The 22945-nt window shown below is 44.4% G+C and overlaps 1 protein-coding gene across 8 annotated transcripts in view; it reads right to left on the reverse strand.

The window, feature by feature from the left end:
- Positions 1–22945, reverse strand: part of CHD5 (chromodomain helicase DNA binding protein 5) — a 2731226-nt gene that overhangs the window by 585685 nt on the left and 2122596 nt on the right. For 7 of the 8 annotated variants that reach the window (XM_069610277.1, XM_069610280.1, XM_069610282.1 and 4 more), the window contains one exon: positions 9886–10023. In XM_069610277.1, the coding sequence (XP_069466378.1) occupies positions 9886–10023 (138 nt within the window). The remainder of the gene's footprint in view (positions 1–9885; positions 10024–22945) is intronic. The other variant, XM_069610279.1, reaches the window with a different exon arrangement.

Below are 22945 nucleotides of genomic sequence, written 5' to 3' on the forward strand. Positions count from 1 at the left end.
ATCCCCCTCCTGGGCAACCTGTAATTGAAAGGTTAGGGAGTACACTATTCTGTCTTTTGCAGCCCATTCCAATAATGTTCAATAACCTTGTGCTTTCTTTAAAAGGTTCTACCACCCCAAAGTACCTGAAAGGCCACAGGAGAACACGATCCAAGATGACTCTGGGACCCCTGGACTACTCCTGAGGCTAGAAGATGCTCTTCCTCGTCACAGTACCTTTGGTGCCTTGGCAGGCGAAGTGGCAGGGTTTCTCGGTTTCACTCGATGATTCTCTCCGAGGTTGGACCCCCTTTGGAAGAAGGAGCCACTGGGATGCTGAGTAAGAGAATAAAAAGGAACATAATGTCTTTCTGAAGTGCAGCAGTTTTACTCTTTGCGGTGCTCTCCTTTGGTCGACGATTTCTCTGACTTTAGAAGTCCTGTAAAGATGAAAGTTGCTTTGGGCTACTTAAAGGTTTGACAGATGAGAGTACGACCCCTGAAACCCTTCAATGATTTCTGGTGGCGATGGGTGCATAGGTCACTTTTGGTGTCGGGTTTCGGAATATCGCTGTTTTCTGAATTTCGGTTCTTTGTTGCTGCAGCCACAGCACGAACCTCTGGACAGCTTCTGGTGACCTGGACTTGACCACTGGAGTGGACCTTTGGACCCTCACTAAGTCTGGACCCTTGGGACGCCTTTGTTAGCTTCTGGTGGCGGCAATCCCACTGGCGGACCTTCCACTGCACCCAGCGACTCTGAACTCTCTCCGGCGGGAAAAAGTCGTCAGTGGTGACGACAAGGACGTTCTTTCAAATATTCTTAGGCAGTTTGGAACTTTCACAGCTCCGGATGTCGAGCAGCATTGTGCCAGGGTACCCCCTCTTCTGGGTTATAGATAGCAACGGCTTGCAGCAGTTATGAAACGTATTCACGGACCCTGGGCGACACCTATGGATCTCTTTGACCCGAGATGTCCAGGCACTCCTCTTCAGGACTTCGAAGACCCCTTCTCCGGACGGCAGGCACGCAGGACTGGCTTCCAGGATACTTCGATGAAGAGCACCAGGTTTACACGATGGTCCCTCGTATCTCGGGGAGAGGTCTCCTTCACAGGTCCTCTCTGAATCAGTCCTTGGGAGACACAACAGCTTTCGGATTACAGTGAAGACATTTTCAGAAAGGCATGGGTACCACAGATAAACTGTTAAATCTAAGTCTAATTTTAGAAAACCATGTAAGGGTTTACAAAACGAATGTATATTTGGGCTTCATGGACCTTTCCACTGCATTGCATTGCATCAATCATAGGAAGCTCTGGGTAGTCCTACATTAGCTGGGCATTCCAGGTTAGATACTACAGTTGCTAGTTGAACTATACTCTAATTTATCAGCCAGAGTAAAGATGGGGAAACAAGGGCAAAATACTCAAGCTTTCTGAATTATGCGAGGGGCAAGGCAGGGGTGTGTTATAGCACCGCTGCTCTTTAACCTTTACATTAAATCTCTGCCAACTACCCTAGCTGCTCTGACAAGCGATCTTCCTAAAATGGCTGGCCAAAACATGTGCATATTTTTTTACGCCCACGATGCAGTTTAGATGGCCAAAACAAAACATGCTTTACAAACACTAAACGGTTTCGAAGATTATTTGTAAAAAAAAGATTTGAAGGTTAATATCGCAAAGTCAAAAGTGATGGGCATTGGTACAGGTAACGACAGGGGAATGCAATAGTTATGAACGAGGAAAGACTAGAATTGTAAACAGTTTTTGTACCTAGGTGTAACAATATCCTGTGACCTAAGGTGGACTACAAACATAGAGCAGAAAATAACAAAGGCCTCCCAAATCGATGGCTCTATTTTGTGGTATGGCAGGGACTTAGGTGGCATGCCTCTGGATCACACTCAGAAGATTCATTTAGCTAAATCAGCATTCTTGCTAAAATATAGAGCCGCTGTACTGGGATATGACCAAAACAAAGTGGTTCAGACCACTGAAAATAAGCTCTTGAGGAAAATCATGGGCATTCATCAGGGCTTTCCGGGGTATTTGCTGCACGAGGAATGTGGGCTGATTCACATTGAAGACGCGATTGCTGTACAACCGCTCATTTATTGGCTTCGCTTGTGGGGGAACCCTCATCTCCTACTTGCAAAAAGCTTGGTGGAACACGTAATGTCTTCGAGTGTAAGTAGTTCATCTCCCTGGTTAAATTACATCAAATCTGTTTTGTGTCCCCTTGGCCATGGATGCTTATTTAGTAATGAACTGTACATTAGCAATTCTGAAAGAAAGCAGGTGGTGTGTGAATTCTTGAAAGTCACGGCTAAAGCCAGGCGGAACAATGAAGGGAAAAAACAAAGTGTTCAATTTTACCACACAAATATCATTGGTACCCCACATGTAATGGGCTATGCAAACTGGCTCACAGACCCAAGGAAGGGAAGAGAGCCACCATTCTCCGTTTTAGAAGTCATCTTTTATTTCCAAATGATACCAGAGGTAATAACGTGAAAAACAAGAAATGTCCATGTCTAAGGAGCGAGGCAAACGATTTGCACCATTTTATGCTTTTTTGACTGGTTCTTATGACTTTCAGGAAGAAGTTCCTTTTACCTCTACTAAGGTCCTGTGGAGTAAGACAAGCACAAATGGCTTTTAGACTTCTTTTATCGGTCCAGGATTTGTCTGTTGTGCAATGTGTTTACTTGTATATCTAATCCACGCTTAAATGGTGAAAGCAGTTATTATCTGGGAGCAACATGTTGGATCAATTATGCTGATTTTATTTTAATATTTTATTGAATTGATGTTTTAATTGTACATGTCATGTTCATAACTTTGTATAATCTTTGATTGATTTTGTTTCCGAATAAACCTAAACTTGATTTGAATAAAACGCTACAAGGATTTGAGGGTTTCATACTGTGATAGAAGAAGAAATAACACCAGCATAATATGACAAAATAACATGCAGATTTTGAGTAAGCTTGTTAATGTGAATGTTAAAGGATATTTGTACTACACACTATCACCACCGGAGTGGTCCCCCGGCGCTCTTGCGGATCTGAAAAGGAAAGGGGGTGGGAGGGCCAGTTAGTGGGGACGAGCGGGAAAAGGGCAAGAGAGCAGTGATGTGTTGGCAGCTTCAGTTCGGTTAACACCGTTCGCTGAGCTTGGGGGTACTTTCCGGTCGGTAGCCGTTGTGTGCTGTTGTGTGAAGCTGTGTGTGGTTTGTTTTGTTATTGTGGTGTAGTGAAGTTTGTGCGGTTTGTTGTGCTTTAGGGTTGTGGTTCTGTTTGGTTAGAATTTGAGAGGTTTATGTAGAGGGGTGAAGTTGTAAGTGGGTTATTGGCCTCGCTATCTAGAAGTGATATGTGTTAAATTTCCACATTCTTTCTAGATGTGGTGCGTGAATATCTCCGCATTTCTATCTAGATCCGGCTCTGGCCAGCATTCACAAGCCTGTCCATATACGACACATGCCAATATTCACAATTATATCCACATGTGGCACAGGCTCACCTTCAAATCCCATCTAGATGCAAGGCAAGCCAGCATTCACAGTTCTATCCAAATGTGGCATTGGTAATATTCCCACTGTAGTCTAGATGTGGCAATGACTGGCATTCGCAATTCTATCTAGATGTGGCACTGGCCGACATTCACAATACTGTCTAGATGCGACACAGCCCAGTGTTCACAATTCTATCTAAGTGTGGCATTCGCTAACATTCACTATTCTATCCGAGTGTTGTAGTTGCTAACATTCGCAATTCTATCTAAGTGTTGCACTTGCTAACATTTACAATCCTATCTAGATGTGACGCAGGCTAATGTTCACAGTTCTAACTAAATGTGGTATTTGCCATCATTCACAATTCTGTGTGGGTCTGGTGCAGACTAATGTGCACAATTCTAACTAAATGTGGTACTTGCTATCATTCACAATTCTATCTAAGTGTGGCATTATCTAATATGCACAATTCTATCTAGATGTGACGCAGCTTAATGTTCACAATTCTAACTAAATGTGGTACTTGCTATCGTTCACAATTCTGTGTGGGTCCGGCGCAGGCTAATGTTCACAATTATATCTAATTCATTGGTAATTGCTGATATTCACAATTCTATCTAAGTGTGGCATTCTCTAACATTCACAATTCTATCTAGATGCGACACAGGCTAATGTTCACAATGCTACCTAAAGTGGCACATGCTAGCATTCACGATCCTGTCTAGAAGGCGCAAGCCAACAGTCACAGTACTATCCTAGAGGGCACAAGCTAATAATCACAGTACTTTCACAATTTAATTAGGACTGTTATGTGGCAGGGCTTCCTGGAGTAGAGTAATTGCTCTACTCCCCACCCATGACACACTTAACTTTTGGTGGTTCCTGCTGGTTGATGACTGGTCGCTGGTTTCACTGGCTTCCCCTGCTGACACCTGCAGACACGATATGGAGCTGCCACTGTTGGAGCCGCCCTTTGCCTTGGGGCCCTTAGACAAAGGGGCTGGGGGCTGCCTTGGGAGGGAGGGTTAAGGACAGAAGTGGCCTATCAGAGGAGGTGGGGGGGCTGGGAGGTGGGAGGGAATGGAAGAAGCAAGCTAGGAAACGGGTCGGGAAGCTTGAACAATTAGGAATTATTATACTTGTTAATAATTAATGAATCAGCAAAGGTTATTATCCACACCCCTGCTAGGCAGTTGGACCGTCTGAAACACGTGTTGACCACTGATTTTCTTACAAGGCTTTTTGGCTTTTGTTAATATTGTCAATTGATCAGTGAGTTGTTGATGAACTAATGAGTCTTCATTCATTTTGTGTAGTGTGAGAAACCCGAAGGTGTCTCACCCGCCAGTCCCCACGGATCTGCCATCCAGGTGGCCAGGACATGGCATCGCTATTGGATCCAGTTCCTGGGGGTGGACCAGTGCGGGAGGATCACCTAGATGGGGTGTCGTCGGGAAGAGGAAGTGGGACACCGATGGGTGAGACGCGGTACCCCCTTCCTAATAACACCTTTTCCCCATCCTACCCCATAGGATATTCAGAAGTTCTTCCCCCCAACCCCTTTTCCGACATGAACATTTTCTTACACCACAAAAGACAACAGACTAACAGCACGGCCGTTTACCTGACATGTCCCAACACAAGGGTCAGGCAGAGTCAGGCAATTGACAAAAAAAGGTGGAGCACAAGAGCACACTTTGAGCAAGGCAGCTCGCACGACGAGGCAGCTATTCCAGGACGGCAGTTCAAGAGGAGGAGAAAGGTGTAGAGAACCGAAAGGACACAAGGAGGGAAGTGCCCTTTTCGACCCAGACCTGCAAAGCCTCTGTGAAAGGAATCATAAGGCCGTGAACAACAGCTAGCATGTAGCGTAACAGATGTCAACGGTGCACGGAGCCCTCCTAGGCTGATAACCAAGACAGGGAGAGATGCTTGCTACCGTGGTACCATTTTTGACTCCAGAGACAAGAAATACCAAGCGGTTCATCACAGCCGGTCAGTCGGAGGGAGAACTGATAACAAACCTAACTGTGTTGAGCGAAGGTTGCAAACGGCAACCTAATGTGAATCAAATAACAAAGACTTTATGTGTTGCAGAACTGTTAAAAACCCTGGGAAAGACCAGCTGCAGAGTGGTCCTTGTACAATCGAAAGTCTTTGATCCGTAACCAAGAGGAAAGAGGGAAGTAAATCCTGCATTGTGTAAACCAAAGTGTCTGTGTAACTGGCAAATGTGAACCAGGCTGAGGGATGCCTGCAAAGCGGGGTGAAGCACGATAACCCTGTGAACATTGTGTTGACAAGAGTGAACCCGGTTGAAGGATGTCCACAGTGAAAGATTGTTTAAAAAGACATTGAGACTCATGAATGCAACAAGTGAAATATTCAGAGTAAAAGGCCGTAGTGAACCCAACAGAGGGAGGCTAACATTCGAGAAGGGTCTGAGCCCGCAAGAGGGGAATCAGGGGTGAAGACTAATCACCCAACGTAAAGGAATACGGAAAGGAACTTTTGTTTGTTTGACACATCAAAGCAGAAAGTCTATCTGCCTGCACACAAAGCCCTGTTTTGAAACATGGATTTGCATGCATGGAAATGCAGTCACAGAATGCTTGGAACGTTTTGCTCCCCCCATTGATGCCCAGAGCCTTTGTGAATTAGTCCCAATGTTATATGACAATGGCCCTCATTACGATACCGGCGCTAAACCATGGCGCTATTAGCACCATGGTTGGTGCCGGTATCGTAATGTGTCCGCCATGGTGAAATGAGGAAATACCGCCCCATTCCAAGGCTGGCGGGGCGATATTTCCCCATGGCCCTTCCACATTCCCATTTTTGCCCCATAGGGCATAATGGGAATGGCGAAGGTGCTAAGTACGGTAGCGCAAATTGCGGTACCATACTTACCGTGAAGGTCCCTTTGCGGGTCTGTGTTTTAACGGCTGGTCTAGACCAGCCGTTAAGGTCGGGTCCCGCAAAGGGACCTCGTAATTAGGCGCTAATTGGTTAAAGGCGCAGCAGCCTTTTACGGCGCCGTTAACCACTTAGCGCCTGGGTCGTAATGAGGCCCAATAATGAGTTATGTCACAACTCAAGTCTTTCAAAGCCACCACAGTAAGAGTTATTGCATTAAAAGGTTATTATGTAACAGAATGTTTAATACCAGACTCTACCTAACTGTTACTAGTACCACAAGACGTGACATGGCAGTTCCTCATTGGCTAATCTCCTGTAATGACTAAATCAGCTCAGAGCTTCTGGCACATCGCAAACCTCCCAGAGTCTACCTCACTTATCTGCTGCTCCTGCTCCAGCTGCATCTTCCGGTTCCACAGCCCACATTTGGCTTCTGTGACTGACTCCCTGCTCCTTGGGGTTCGCAACCGCCTGCCCTCTACTTGTAAAGCGTGCTTTCTGTTTACCTCCTCATCTGCTGTTCTCCACTGTAATACTCTAGGATGGGATAACCGAATCTAGCCTTTCTCGGGGTACTAGTAGCTTTATATCCTCACCAATTGGCTACACCGGCTGGTAATTGCCCTTTACCCATGTTCCAAGGTGTACTGGGAACCAAAAGAGGCCATCGCTTCACATGTACGCTACATTGGGCTGCTGGGCCATTAACATCCTGCAGGTGCTGCCAATGAAGCTATAGTAAATGTGTAATCAACCACACCTTAGATGCCATAGGTCATATATTAATTTCAACCAAGTGTGTGTGTGTCACCCACAGAAGACTGTCAACTGTATGTATAGAAAACCAGCATGTGTCAATGTAAGCCAGTGGCAAACTGCTTAACTAGAAAATACAACGCGACCATGTAACAGGCTTTTATGAATGGTTTAAGTGTGCAAAGTTTGAAACAGCAAGCTTTTGATGCCACTGAGAAAGAACCCGAGAGTATTTTATAGGTATACTAGCTTATAAACCCTGCGTTGCCAGGCTTTCATTCCCTCATAGGTACAGGTAACTCTGCAAAATGTGGTGCAGATTGGTGAAACGGTGTGGAATTGTATAAGGAACAAAACTTTGCCAAGCCACAAACCCACAAACAAATGTTGACTTTTGTTGAAATCCGGAGAAAGGGGTGGGGTATCCAAATGGCATTCAACCAGTAATGTCTAGAGGGTCCTAACAAGTGGCTGTGCAAAATGTGGTGCAGATTGGTGAAACGGTGTGGAATTGTATAGGGAACATACGTGAAGCCACAAACCCACACACACATTTTCCCTGTTGCTGAAATAAGTGGGAAGGGGATCGGTGTCCAAATGTCATGTAGCCAGTGATCTCCAGAGGGTCCTAACAGGTGACTGTGCAAAATTTGGTGCAGATTGGTGAAACAATGTGGAATTGTATAGGGAACATAAGTGAAGCCACAAACCCACACCCACATTTTCACTTTTGCTGAAATCCGGGAGTGAGGTGTCCAGATGTAATGTAGCCAGTAATGTCCGGAGAGTCCTAACATATGAGTGTATAATAGTTGGTGCAGATTGGTGAAACAGTGTGGAGTTGGATCAGGAACATACGCAAAGCCACAAACTCACACTCACTTTTGCTGAAATCCGGGGAGAGGAGTGGGGTGTCCAGATGTAATGTAGCCAGTAATGGCCAGAGAGTCCTAACATGTGACTGTATAATAGTTGGTGCAGATTGGTGAAACAGTGTGGAGTTGTATCAGGAACATACGCAAAGCCACAAACTCACACTTACTTTTGCTGAAATCCAGGGAAAGGGGTGGGGTGTCCAGATGCCCTGTAGTGAGTAATGTCCGGAGGGTCCCAGCAGGTGACTCTGCAGAATTTGGTGCATATTGGTGCAACCGTGTGGAATTGCATAAGGAACATACGCCTTTCCACACACCCACACATTTTCACCTTTATATATGTATAGTCTAGCAGGGTACCCGTGCTTCAAACAGTAATTCCTGCTTCAGTCCTAGTTTGAAGTTTATTTAATGAACTAAACCAATGCTTCTTTGTAGACAATATTGCTAGTCTTTCCTGTAGGAGCTAGTGTGAACAAATTGTCTTTGTTTCCAACTCAGCCGAGGCAGCAGCGACCTCAACATAAGTGCTGTATGTGTAGGGCTGAAGCGTGTAAGCTTGAAGTGCTGTACCCGTACGTGTAAGGCTGAAGCATGTAAGCTTCGTACTGTTGAGTTGGCATACATTCATCAACTTCCGTGGGACATGGAGCTTCTGTAAAAATCATAAGAGATTTGCCATGATGTGATGGACATTGCGGACACTATTGAAGAGACATGCACAGTTTCCAGTCACCCTCATCACTACAAAAGCACTGTATAGTGTCACCGGCATGACTTCAAAAGTGAGTGCCGCTAATGTCAGATAGAATGCTGATAGTGTGGAATGTTTAGGAATAATGAACTGCTGAAGTTTTCATGAACTGCTGAACTTTAGGAACAATACACGTAGAACTGTGGCACAAAGAGCCATATGGCAGGCATTGCAGACTGCTTAAAAAAATAAAATCCGAAAAAGGTATATTTTATACTTGTTGCATTGTCTGCACCATGGAACCTATCCACATGCCAAATTTTATGTTTGTAGCATGATGGGAAGGATGCTGAACATTTAGAACAGACACACACACACATATCCAAGCATTGCAGACCACAAACATTTATAATGTATATATTATACTTCTTAATTTGTCTACACGATGGAACCTACCCATATGCAAGATTTCAGGTTTGCAGCATGTTGGGAAGTATGCAGAACATTTCGAACAGACAAACACACATATCCACACATTTCTCTTTTATATATTATATATACATTTCTCTTTTTTATATATCTTTTATACACACTGTTTCACCAATCTGCACCAACTATTATACACTCACATGTTAGGACTCTCCGGACATGACTGGCTACATTACATTTGGACACCTCACTCCTTTCACCGGATTTCAGCAAAAGTTTCATAGAGATAATACAATACACCTGACACTTTCCATGTACACATTTCAAAAGCCGTATCTTTCCAGTCTATGCCTAAAACAAATACATGAATTCATAATTCCAGCTTTATGTTGGGCAGATAGAATCGAGACTCGATGTACCCTTGTTATGCAACTGGAGACGTACTAGCAAACCGGAAAGCATTGATTCAGAACATACCAGACCTAATCATTATCTCATTGTTGTACTAGGTATGCTTTTTACACTCTTACCTGTGTGATGTAATGTCCCTTGCTTAGTAACAGATAGGCGCTCTGGGCTCAAACGCAATATCACTTTCAGCAAATTGTCTGGATTTCCCAGCCAAAAGCAAATAAGACTAATATAATCTGGTTCATTATTAATTAATTGCAGAAAGTGAGTCTGTACTCACAGCACAAGATTATGGACTACTACCTGTAAAGCCACCATCCGCAATGTTGAACATGAATTTAAATTTGTCAGCTTTGTCTTCTTTTTTACCATCTTCATCTTCCTCTTTCTCTCCATTTTGCTGAGGCTCAATGTGTTCTTCCAATTTGGTGTCCTCCACTAGCAGATAAAAAAAACAATCCATTGTGTCTGTGTAAGTAATACAATCTTTTAAATAATCTCTGCTTTAACATGCATTTTTCGCTATAAGAATCCTTCTTGATTCTCAACCCTACAAGGGTTTAGTTTGTCTTTGAAAGGAACCAATTTATTTGTGGAGGCACTCGGTGCAAAACAATTGTGGTCATTCATTCATGTTCTAATGTGGACCTTCCGAGTTTGGTAGTATTTCTGTGGAAATACCTCCTAAATTGGTTAACATTACCACCACTCTGGATTATGAATAGTGGCACGTTAGTGTCAATCCCCATTTTTGGAGTGGATAGGACTCAATTGGGGATAAGGCGGATTTACAATGGCCGGTAATTCTGCCAGAGGTAAATCTGCCAATATCTGGTGTTAAGGTGGAATATTTACCTGCAGCACCTTGCTGGTGGTAAATCCTTTACTTTACCAGAGTTAGTGTCATTTTATTTTTACCATACCGCTAAACTCGAAATGGCTCCATAAACTTTGAATTACAGTGGTGTGCATGTGTGGAACAAGTGCAGACTCAGTGGACCAACTAACATCATAGCATGCTGAATGCCTGAATCAGGAACTTGGTATGACCAGCACAAGTTTACCTGACAATCAGAACTTCTGTACTTTGAGTAAGGAAGCCAAGGCAGGTTTGTGTAGATACATGGTTAAAAAGCCTATCCAGGATTCATCCTTTAAATACTTTCTACACATTTTATTGACCTGTGTGATATGGGAACTGTGCTTTTTACAACAGGAAATGATCTTGCAACAATTAAATTCAAAGGTGATCCGAATGACTTATCTCTGCTTTTTAATATATCCTGAGTATCATAACCTCTTTCTAAAGCTGACAGTGTGTCTGGCAATGTTCTACTGTCCCTAAACCAGTAATTCACACTCCAGGAAATTAAACAGTTCTATAACCAGGGAATGATAATAACTCATATTGAAAATGAAGCAATACAAATGTAGAAGTACACATTTTCCATTGACTGTAATGTATACAGTAAAAACAAAGACATTTTAAATGAAGAAAATAAAATGTAAATAAATGTATTATTTCGAATGGATTGTTTCAGAAAATAAATTCTCGACATGGAGCGCTGTGGGCCGTCTCATCGAATCACTGTCCCTCGAGGGCCTCTGTTCAAATGTCGATGTCATCATTAGTATAGGTAGCGCATGCAGCACCCGTTAGCTTCAGTTCCGTTTCTCTGAGCACTCGCTTCGAAGAATTACGACACACTACAGTTATTTTCTGAACTTCATCACAAATTTTCTTGTACGAAAATGTCTTCACCGTCGGCTCCATCAATGCCTAAAATGGGTTTCAAGAAATGTCAGGACTGCGATTCGAAGATGTCGATCACCAACCCCCACCACATATGGCTGTGGTGTCTCGGAACCGATCACCATACCTCCAGGTGTAACTCCTGTCAGGCGATGACCGAAAAGGCTCTGAGGGAGAGTAAAGGTAAATTGGCGGTGGGTAGGTTACCTTCGAAGACTCCTTTGAAGAGCTCCCAAAAAAGAAAATCTGAAGAGTTGAGAGATTCTCCTCGACGGAAAATGTCTAAAGGATGTCGATCGAGAAGTCGATCGCACCATTCTTCTTCTTCTTCCAAGAAGGCCAAGAAACAGCGTCACAGGTCACCTTCGACCTCTAGTGATTTCTCGGCTGAGGTAATCAAATGTCCAATCAAGTCGGACTCCCCAGCAAAATGGGATGCATTTCGTAAAGAAATTTTAAAAATCTTCGAGAATGTGGCCCGACCCCCTCGAAGGAGAAGCAGAAACTCCATGCCCCTGTCGATCTGCATCAAGACAGCAAAGAGAAGTCGGAGACTAAACCTTACAAATCTTCGAGTCCGAGGCATAAGGCGGAACTACATTGAGAGAAAGATATCTTTGAGGGCTTCGACAAGCCAGGAATTTAGTCCTTCGAAGGTTCCTTCGAAGAAACATAGAAAGTTGGCAACTCCGACGGCCTTGTTAATGCCATCAACATCGGAGCCGTCAATCCCAGTGTCAAAGTCAACGCCGGCAAAATCGACACCAACTTTGAGGACGTTATCGACGATTTCTTCAAAGTTGTTGAAGCCCATGATTACACAGGATGAGGTTTTCAATCTATTACCAAAAAAGGATTTTTAAAAAATCTTTAACTTCAATTTATGAAGACAATGAACGCTCAGATGACAATGCAGTCTAGGATAAAAGACTTGTATGAAAACCTGCAGCCAGTGCAATAGATATCTCTCCAGAATTGGAATTTGGGAAACCAGATCCTTCTGACCATGCTGACTCCTCATACAGACAACTAATGAGCAAGGTGGGTACATGTTTGTGTTGTAGCAGGCCTGCCCCTTCTTTTGAGCAGGATGACCTAACCGATATACTGGATCAGGGTGCCGGAGAGATCCAATTTTGCCCTTTCATATTGCCTTACAAAAAAGGGTCTCATCTAATAGAGAAACACCAGAAACTGCATCTGCAGTAAATAAGAACTTAGCAAAAAAATATAGGCCACCCAGCAGTGACCCTGAATATTAAACAAAGCACCCAACACCAGAGAGTTTGGTGGTTCAGGCTGCTACGTCTACTAAACAATCAGCATATCCTCCTATCCCTCCCGATGGGGATGACAAACGAGTGGATGCCTGGGCTAGAAAAATATTTTTTGCTGGAAGTATGGCTGTAAAATCAGGAAGCACAACTTGTGCCTTGTCAAAATTCGCATTTACCCGGTGGGACTGCCTAGCTATGACGGCTGACCACATCCAAGAAGGAAAAGAAAGAGCCGGCTTCCTGGCTATCATCAAGAATGGTAAGGAGGCAATGTGAGAATGCCTCCAGTCAGGTCTGGATACTACTTATACTACTACATTAGCAGGTCCACGGCAACTAGCACCGTCCTGCACAAATGTGCGTGATTGCAGAAGTCTGGATTTGCACTGGATGTGCAATCTAGACTCATCAATATGCCCTTTCATGGCTCAAGGCTGATGAAAAGTCTGGGAAAGCTGCAGACCTCAAAAGCTGCGGCTAAATCTCCTACTGCCGCTATTAAGACAGCCTCAACATTCCTACCCCGGTACATCATCTTGGAGGAGTAGGTCTTTTCGATTCTACTCCTCAGTTGGAAGAGGGAGAGGACAGGCCAGCCATAGAGGTCAGAGAAGATTCCCTCGAGGTGGGCGAGGGACAGGTGCTAAGTCGGCCCAAGCAGCAGCCGTTTTACCCTCCGCCACTGCTTCAGCCGCCTCAAAACCACTGAGGCCTTAACCCACAAGGCCCCTGTGGGAGGCAGACTTTCTCAGCGTCTGAAAGAATGGCAGGGCATTTCTTCAGATGCTTGGGCACTGGAAATGGTAGCCCAGGGTTACTGGCGTCCCTTTCTAAAAAGACTCCAGGATCATCCACCGTGGAACAGCTCTTTCAAAATTCCAGTTCCGCTCCTTTTGCAGGAAATTGTGACCCTGCTAGAGAAAGGTGCTATAGAACCGGTACCTGTGGCGGATAGGAACAAGGGTTGGTACTCCCCGTACTTTATAATTCCCAAGAAGGATGGAGGTTTGAGACCCATCTTGGACTTAAGAAACTTGAACAAGTTCCTCAGGAAGGACAAGTTCAAGATGGTTACCCTTTCTCAGACCCTTCAGGCCCCTGCAACTCCAGGATTGGGTGGTATCATTGGACCTTCAGGATGCTTAATTTCATGTGCCTATCCATCACAGGCACAGAAGGTACATGAGGTTGACGTTCGGCGGTCAATTTAGATTTCTGCCATACGGACTGACCTCCACCATAAGGCTTTTCACCTAGTTAATGGCGGTTGTAGGAAGCAATTCTCAGCAGAGCGGGGGATTCACGTCTACCCCTACCTGGAAGATTGGCTTGTCAGGGCATGTTCACCTGAACAGGCCCTGGAACAACTCAGCATAACATGCCACTCTCTCTACAGACTGGGCTTCTCCCTCAACTACAAGAAGTCCCACATGATACCATCACAAAGACTCCAGTTTATCAGAGCGGTACTGGATGCAACCTTGGGGAAAGCCTCAGCACCGAGGTGAGAGCTCAACACATTCTGCAGATGGACACCAAATTCAAGAGTGCCCAGCTTCTCCCTGCCTTCCATTTTTTGAGGTTACTCGGCTTCATGAAATCCTGCAATTTTCTGGTGCCCGAGCCTCGCCTTAGAATGAGATCTCTCCAATGGACTCTCAGGACTGTGAAGAGATGCAATGCAGCTCTGGTTCTGGGCAATTCAAGAAGGAATCACCCTGTCGGCAGTTCACCTAGCCTGAGAGGAGAACACGGCAGTGAGCACTCTGGGCTGACAGAGCACAGTCTCCCATGAGTGGGAAATAGCTCAGGAAGTCCTTCAAGAGATCTTCGACCTTTGGGGTACCCCGCAAGCGGATCTGTTCGCGACCAGTGTCACCCATAAGTGTGAACTGTTCTGCTCAAGGGAATGTTCCTCAAGAGGAGCTCTAGGGAACATGTTTGTAGTGGACTCGGAGTTTCCACTCCTGTACGCGTTTCCTCCACTCCCGTCATTCCTCATGTCATCAGGAGGTTGAGAAAGTTCAGGAAATCCATGATCATAATTGCCCCGGATTGGGCCAGGCGGACATGGTACCCGGACCTTCTGGACATGTCCATCTGCCCTCCAATGAGTCTTCCATAAAGAGACAAACTTCTCTCGCAAGAGGAGGGTTGGGTTCTCCATCCAGGGATCAGGACACTCAACCTTCACGCATGTTTTCTGAGAGGTTGAGATATGAGGATTGGGACGTAATGGAGATCTTGCTTTCGGCCAGAAGGCCAGCAACAAAATCTTTTTACTGCTGCCGTTGTAACACGTTCAGCAGTTGGTGCAGGGATAAGAATGTGGATCCTTTTATTTGTGATACACCTATGATGCTTTCCTTTTTGCTACATTTGTCGAATCTGGGGCTCCAGATTGGAACAATAAAAGGTTACCTGTCAGGTTGTCAATTTTTAAGCACTCTATAGAGGAGGATTCATATTTTAAAATCCCTCTGATTGTTCAATTCCTGAAGGGTCTTACTAATGTATTTACACCAATTCCATTCCAAGCCCCTATTATGGGATCTTAACCTGGTGGTAAAATGTCTAACCTGCGTTCCTTTTGAGCCAATACACTCATGCCCATTAAGACTGTTTACTTTGAAAGCTGTTTTGCTAATGGCAATAACGTCACCCTGTAGGGTAAGCGAGTTGCTGGCACTTTCCTGTAATCCCCCCATAGACTGTTTTCTATAAAGACAAGGTTCTTCTCAAGGTGAAACCTTAGTTTCTACCAAAGGTAGTCTCCGGCTTCCACTTGTCGCAAAAGATTATTTTACCATCTTTCTACCCACCGCCTCATCCTGGAAAGAAGGAGGAAAGATTACATAGGCTGGAACCAAGAAGGGATCTCAGATTTTAAACATCAAGAATGTCCAAAATTCGTCAAAATGACCAAATATGAATTGACTATACTGGTCCTAAATTGGGTTTAGCTGTGACAATACAGACCCTATCCAGATGGATCATCCTGGCTATTGGGGAATGTTACAGTTTAGCGGGCAAAGACTTGCCAGAAGGTTTGAGAGCACATTCCTCAAGGGGCATGGCAGCCTCTGCTGCTCCTCAGAGAGGTGTTTAAAAGACATACGTGCAGCGGCCACCTGGTAGTCTGTTCACACTTTTGTAAAACATAACTGCTTGGAATAATCTTCCAAACAAGAAGGACAATTTGGGAAAGCAGTCCTTGATTCAGTCCATGATAACATTTATGGACAAACTAAAATTCATACTCCCACCACCAAATTATTACTGCTTTGGGAGTCTATCATAAGATGAGGAATACGTGGGAGGACACAATCCATTCGAAGAACAAGTTACTTACCCGTGGTAACACTCTTTCGATTGGATGTTCCTCCTAGGTATTCCTCATCAGCCCTCCCAGCCTACCCCAGTGTAGAATGTACGTGTCTTTACACTTCGTGCTTTCTTGGAGCCCACGGTCTATGGTATGCCTGGTAATTCCTCTACAGGAGGGGAAAAACAGAACTGAAGCCAACGAGCGCTGCATGCGCTACTTATACTAATGAGGACTTCGACAGTCGAACGGAGGCGCCTCGAGGGACATCGACTTGATGAGGTGGCACACAGCGCCCCCCTGTCGAGAAAATATTTTCCGAAGCAGCTGAAGCTGGAAAGATATTTATCATAAGATGAGGAATACATGGGAGGAACATCCAATCGAAAGAACGTTACCACGGTTGAATAACTTGTTCTTCAAATTTTTCTTCTAAAAAAAAAATCAAGTTCTGAACAAATGTATGTACATTTTAAAAATATCATCTTAATTTCTTATTGATTTAGCAGGACCATTGAACACACACCATAACACAACCATCACCCAGCCCTCATTTATTTGCAATTACCTATTTTCAGTCTCCAATGTATACTTTCAAGTATCATGCCAATCTCTTCTGCCCACCTCACATGCTCTGAATCATACAGATCCCAGCCAGGAGTAATTTTCGTTTTGTGTTGATCTATTTTATGACTCTTCCCCAAAGGAGGGTCCACAAGCATATATAAACACAACAGAAGAGAGGAGATGAGTGGAGATTCCGAAGAGGCACTTTAAGGGTTTGAGAACAAGATTAGTAGAGGACTTGAATGGGTATTTTGAGGAGACCAAGAAAGCATTCGGGTAAGACTTAGGGAGGACACCTGGTGAGATGAAGGCAGAGGACGGTGGAGGGCTATCAGAGACGTTTTAGGATTGTAAGGGATGGTTTTCTGCCCGTCTGATGGAGGTGGTTGAAGAGAATAGGTAAGAAGTCAGTGGGACTTTGCCAAGAAGTTGGTACAGAGAGGTGTCAGAAGAATGGTAAGAAGAATCATAAGGGGCAAGGAATAGAACATCAGGAAGAGTTTGGAAACATATAGGAGGCAACAGGAATGAGGTTGAGAGTTTGGCAATATTGGCTAGGAAAGTTTGGAGAGCACAGTGAGGGGAAGAGATGGATGTGATGGAAGAAGTTAAGAAAACCATTGGAAAGTGCCCAGTATACAGAGGAGGACATGAGGGGGTAAGGGAGGTTTGGTCGAACCTTATGGAACAAGAGAACCGACCAGCTAGTCAAACTGTACGTTTCCAGGAGGCCTAGTTGGCCTTAGGCAGGAGAAGGAATGACTGCCTGCAGAGAGCTAATCATAATCCCAGAGTGGCAGAGGACTGGAATGAGATCAGGACCCATGGAGAAAGTATTAAGAGAAATTCAGGAGACCAACTCGGTAGAACACCCTTCTTATGTGTCTCTCCTTGTCGTCGAGAAACCAGTTCCTGCAGGAGCTTGGCATTCCAGACAGACTGCTGGACAACCTCATCCAGCAGCATGTACAGCTACTTGTTGCCCTGTTTAAAAAGCATCGACTGAGATGCTTACCTGGCCAAAACACCTGGCCAAAACATCCCGGGCAACAAGAGAAAGGGCTCAGAAGTGAGGAGCCCCCTGGAAATGCCTAAAGCAGGGAAACTGGGAGCTGGCCTTATTTCCCTGAATATTCCAACTTGCTGTGTTGGTCTCAGGGGTAGTCACTTAGACGGCCTGCCTAAAGGCTCACTGACCAATACTGTTACTTTTGAAGGTGCTGTAGAACATGTGCTTGGGGTGAGTAATTGACACTTATGAGGCATTGACAGACCAATGCAAGGGTTCCATACCCCACGGACTCTAGGGTGATACAAAGAACCCTCCACAGGGGAAGATTGTTCCCACAAGCTGCACCTGCTTTCCTCCTCTTCAACTCAGTGAATGACCTGACATGTAAGCTAGAGCCCTCTTCAGCTAACTCTAGAACTCTTCCTGCTATCTCAGGGTCCACCTTTTAGTCCGAGGCCAATGGGAAGAAGGGAAGATATGTGACATAGTCTCCTGAAAGATTATGGAGGCTACTAAGGGGGTGACTCAGGTGAAAGGTACAGGGACGGTTCCTTAGTCTCCCTGCTTTTGACCCTTTCATTCTGCAACTGAAAGTCACTGTGTGACTACCAGATCTCCTTTGGAAAAAGTGGACCTTAATACCCCTTCCTGAATAATCCTGTAGCCTAAACGGGGTGAAGGGTACCTAATAACTGTAAGGAAGTGTGTTCCAGAGGCATGGGTCTGCAATCACACCACCCACAAAGTCCACAAACTTCACAGACTTGTACAGGTTCACGGACCTCTCAGCTTTCACCGATCAACTCCCAAAGTCTACAAACTCCATAAACATGCTAGAAAATAGGGTTAGAAACACCCTTTGCACCCTAAAACTTCACTTACCTGCACTGCAAGAGCAGCCAGGGCAGTCCTTCAGCCAAACAGACTTTCCAGTCTGTCATGGCATGCAGATGAAGTCCACAATAGCTGCCATCTTCATCGTGACCCAATTGAATCTGGAGGCCACAGCCAGTCAGAACCCTTGATGTGTTGGGGAAAGTGTATGCCTCCCTTCTCCAACAACAACTTCTGGAATGGTCTATTAAATGTAATCGTGTGGACCCGAGACAGACAGGATTTGTTAAGGGTGTGGGATGCTGCGTTAACCTCCTACTGTTAAACTTACTGAAGATGGAAGCCCACCGGTCAAATTCTAAGATCTATCTGGCACTAATTGATCTCAGGCTTTTGACAGAATAAATAGAGACCTATTATGGGGGAAACTGAGCGAGTGGAACTGTCCAGCTAGCCTGTTGGCTGCCATTCGTGAACTCCACACAAACACCTCTATCAGGGTCAGACTAGACCTTAAGGGTAATCTATCGGCCCCAATTGACACATTTACAGGTGTTAAACAAGGTTGTCCCCTAGCAGCGAGCATATTCAATCTGTTCATATCAGATATCAAAGACATTTTCAAAGGACTGACTATGTTTCCACCGAAAATACATGGTACTCACATTGATTACCTGGTTTATGCAGATGACATTATCCTGTTGGACTTAACACCAATAGGACTCCAACGTAAACTGAGTGTTGTGGAAACGTATCTAACATCACATTAATATCAACAAGGGGAAATGTGAAATTCTTGTTTTTGAAAAACTGCAGGGCCTCAAAGGAAACAAGAAGAAATTCAACTGGTACCTGGACAAAGAACCTATCAGGATTGTGATGAACACCACCTATTTGGGGATGAGAATCAGTGCCAGTAGAAATGACGCACCCTGGGTAGAGACAGCGAAGAGCAAATGCTGGCAGTTGGCATGCCAGGCGTCGCTGATCAACAAACAATTTGGTCAATTCTCCCTAAAACATACGGTAACCTTTTTCAAACAAAAGGTGGTCCCATCCCTGATATATGGTGGAGAAAATGCATTTGGTTGTGGGCACAAGGTGTGGAACTCGCTTGAAAACATCTTTTGGTCCAAAGTTCTACACCTCCCTAAGGGGACTTCGACAGCATGTGTAAGATACGAACTTGGGTACATCTCAATTCAAGCAAGAGTTGCCTGGAATCTTTTAAGTCTTTTCAGGAAAACCATACAAATTAATCCACCTTCAAAAATTGCAATACTTCACAATCCAGACCCCGAAAAAGCTCAAACAATCTTGTATCAATGGAATGAGTTGTGTCGTGAGGTTCTCGACACATACAACATCATGACACAAACCTTGCTAGAAAATCCTGACTCTGCGAAATTGAAGCTATGGAGAACAGATTGGATCAACACTTGTAAACTAAGATCGGAATCCCGAACAATGAAAGAATCTCCTGAAGAGGCGAGAGCTTACGGCCGTCTCCCAGAATACCTGGCCTGTTTCCCGGATCAGTGGTCTAGAACCATATACTTACAGTTTAGGCTCAATGTACTGCCTACCAAGGAGCGACTATGCTTTTGGTCCCAGTCAAACGATTCTGATCTAGTGTGTCGACTCTGCAAAGCCACAAATGAAAATCTCAAGCATCTGACAATGACGTGCTCTGGGCTAGAACAAGAAAGAAACATCATCTTTGGCCCAATAACAGAGAGACTTCAGTTTGTTTCTCAGGAAGATTGGTGGAGAGCCATGTTTGACGTGTCTAATAGATCTGTGTTACATGCCTTGATCTCCTTTCTTCGAGTCATAAAAGATCGTTTGGACACAAATCCTGCCCTCTAATCGAGGGGGATGTCTAGAAGTGCGCCCTGCCGACGAAAGATATGATTCATCTATGGATTGGATGCAAAATATGTATTCTCTTGCTGTGTGTATCACGTTTTTTGGTCGTTGCTTTTCTTTTTTTTTTAAAGGTTTGAAAAAACCATAATAAAATAAAAAAAAATAAAAAAAAAAGAACCCTCCAACTACTGGGAATCACAGCTGCAGCTCCTAGTCCAACCCATGGGGAGGGTCCACAGCCCAATGTAATCCCAGCCAGACATTCAGGCGTTTGGAGTTTGGAGGTGGTACTAAAGTGGCAGTTTGAAGAAAAGAAGTCCTGGGGAGTATGGAGGGAACCAGGAGGAGACTGTTTAGCAGGTGAGTGGGGGAGATGCATTTGGTTAGAGAAGAGGAGGCGCAGAGGAATTTGATACAGCAAAGTTTGAAAGGCACAGTCAGATGTCGTAGCAACAGTGTCCAGGTAGAGTTCAGTGCTGCAGGAGATGATGGTGCTGGAGACCAGAAGGTAGCGGTTAGACCACGATGGTGTGGTGGTAGCGAGAACAAGGATGTGAGGTCTGCAGGTAATAACAGTTGTGTGGTGTTGGTTGTGCTGAGATGAGGTTGGAAGAAAGCAGCGAGGGGTTTACTGAAGATTTTTAATAGGGGTGCCTGAGGGATTTGAGAAAGAGTTTAGTTGAGCACCCAAAAGGAAGGTTGAGGAGACATAGAAGGTGTAGGGTGAAGACTCAGTGGAGACTTCTGGATGATTGAAGGAGGAGGACAGTGGAGTGCTAGCAGAGATGTTCAAGGATAGTAAGGGGGTGTTTAGTGAAGACAAAGTTGGTGATAGAAAATTTGGTTGAGCCAGGGTTGGAGGTAGGTGGAGGAAACCACAAGACTGAATAGAAGAGTGGTGGGAGTAATGAGTGGCGTGATGGTAGTCTGACGGAGGTGGTTGAAGAGAGCAGGGAGATGTCTGAAAATTGGTAAGAGGAATCAGAAGGGGCTTCAGGTGTCCAATCAGGTAGAACATCAAAGGGACCTTCCTCTGTGTCTCTCCCTATCGTCCAGAAATGAATGCCTGCCTCAGCTTGATATACCAGATGGATTGCTGCACACCCTCATCTAGCAGCAGCTACAGCTACACATTAGCCTGATAACTTTGCCAAAGCCTCTCAAGCCATCAGAGAAAGGTTTCAGCATGTAAAGTGGTCGTTTGCAGCTTTGCCATTTCGGCAGACGTCCTGCACGTAGTAATGAAAGAGAAGAGGGAGGGTGGGATGGAGAAGAAGACAGATGTGAATCTTTCTAGTATTGATTCTTCCAGGCTGGAGGAAACTTACTCCTGAGTACCTGTCTGGTCTTACATTGATATTGTACTGGAAAATTAATTTGGGTGTATAAAATATCCAGAAGGAAGAGCCCACGATTGATAAGTTGATCAGTGACGCTGCTTGGCTTCTTGTGTTGGCGTGTGTGATAGCGCTAGAGAGGTGAGCAGTGGCGTGGCTTCTTTAGTGTGGTGTGCAAGTAGACAGCTTGCTGCCACATGAAGGGTTGATTTTGTGAGTAGTATAAGGTAGATAGGGATGTGAGTATGTTGAAAGGGAAGGGGGTTGTTGGGTGAGTGAGTATTAAGATGTGGCCTATGTTGGAAACATTTCTTTCTGTCCTTGTATAAGGTAGATGGGGTGCAGAGGAATCAGTCTTAATAAGTCTGATCTCCTGTACTCTTGGGCTGAGACTTGGTGTCCCAACAGTTGTCTGGGGATGCCTGTGTTGGTCTGATACTGCTTGAAAGGTTATTCACAGCCCGATCTGAATGATTCTGATCTCCCAAAGTCCATCGCTGGTGTGTTGGTGTTGTTATAATTTTTTCGCATCAACTAGATGTACGAACTCTCATCTATTCTGCGCTACCTTGTGTGAGTCCAGGCTGGTTGAGGTTGTGTCTGGGTTTGAGCTAAGTTGAGTTGAAATAGAGTGTAAAATGCATTTAATGTACCTGAACCACATGTTTGTTAAAGGAAAGGTAGTGTTCATGGTTTGGTCATACTTGTAATGTAAATATCCCTTAACTTATATTGAAGCAATTGGATACAGTGTTTCCTTTGCGTAGACCTGTTATACAAACGAACCAAAACTATATTTTAAAATTTAGTAGGCGTTATATATATTGAATTAAATTACTTTATCAACTGTTGAATTAAGAGAAAAACACACATATAATATGTAGCCTGGTGTTCTATAGTGTGTATCACTTTAAATGGTAAATGCAGTTGAAACCTGTCCTGCATTTTTTGAAGCTCAGTTCTCAAGACCTGTGTTTATCCAGCTCTTTGCTAGAACAAACACCCATCATTAATCAGTAACTATTCTTTTAACTGAGCTGAACAGATAGAGCTTTGTGTACTCTGAGCATATGGCGAATTTTAAAATATACAGGGAAATAGCATGTTTGCCTTCCAAAATCCTCACCTTTGCCTTGTTTAACAGTTTTATGGGAAAAACAGGTTATGAGGCATGTGTCTGTTTCTTACTAAGACAATACATCAAGGGACCAGGTTTCCAAGCATACCTCAACCTCTTTGAACTGTTGCATGGCCACAAATGATCATCTGTGCATGTCTGTTTCAATGCCTGGGATCTCAGTTAATAATTAGCTTTGATGGAAACAAAGAAATGCACATAAATGGAACAATGAGTTACAGTAAATGGATTGATTTGATGGCACCAAC

The sequence above is a fragment of the Ambystoma mexicanum genome, chromosome 8 (assembly GCF_040938575.1).
Source record: "Ambystoma mexicanum isolate Mex_15411 chromosome 8, UKY_AmexF1_1, whole genome shotgun sequence".
Taxonomy (NCBI): Eukaryota; Metazoa; Chordata; class Amphibia; order Caudata; family Ambystomatidae; genus Ambystoma; species Ambystoma mexicanum.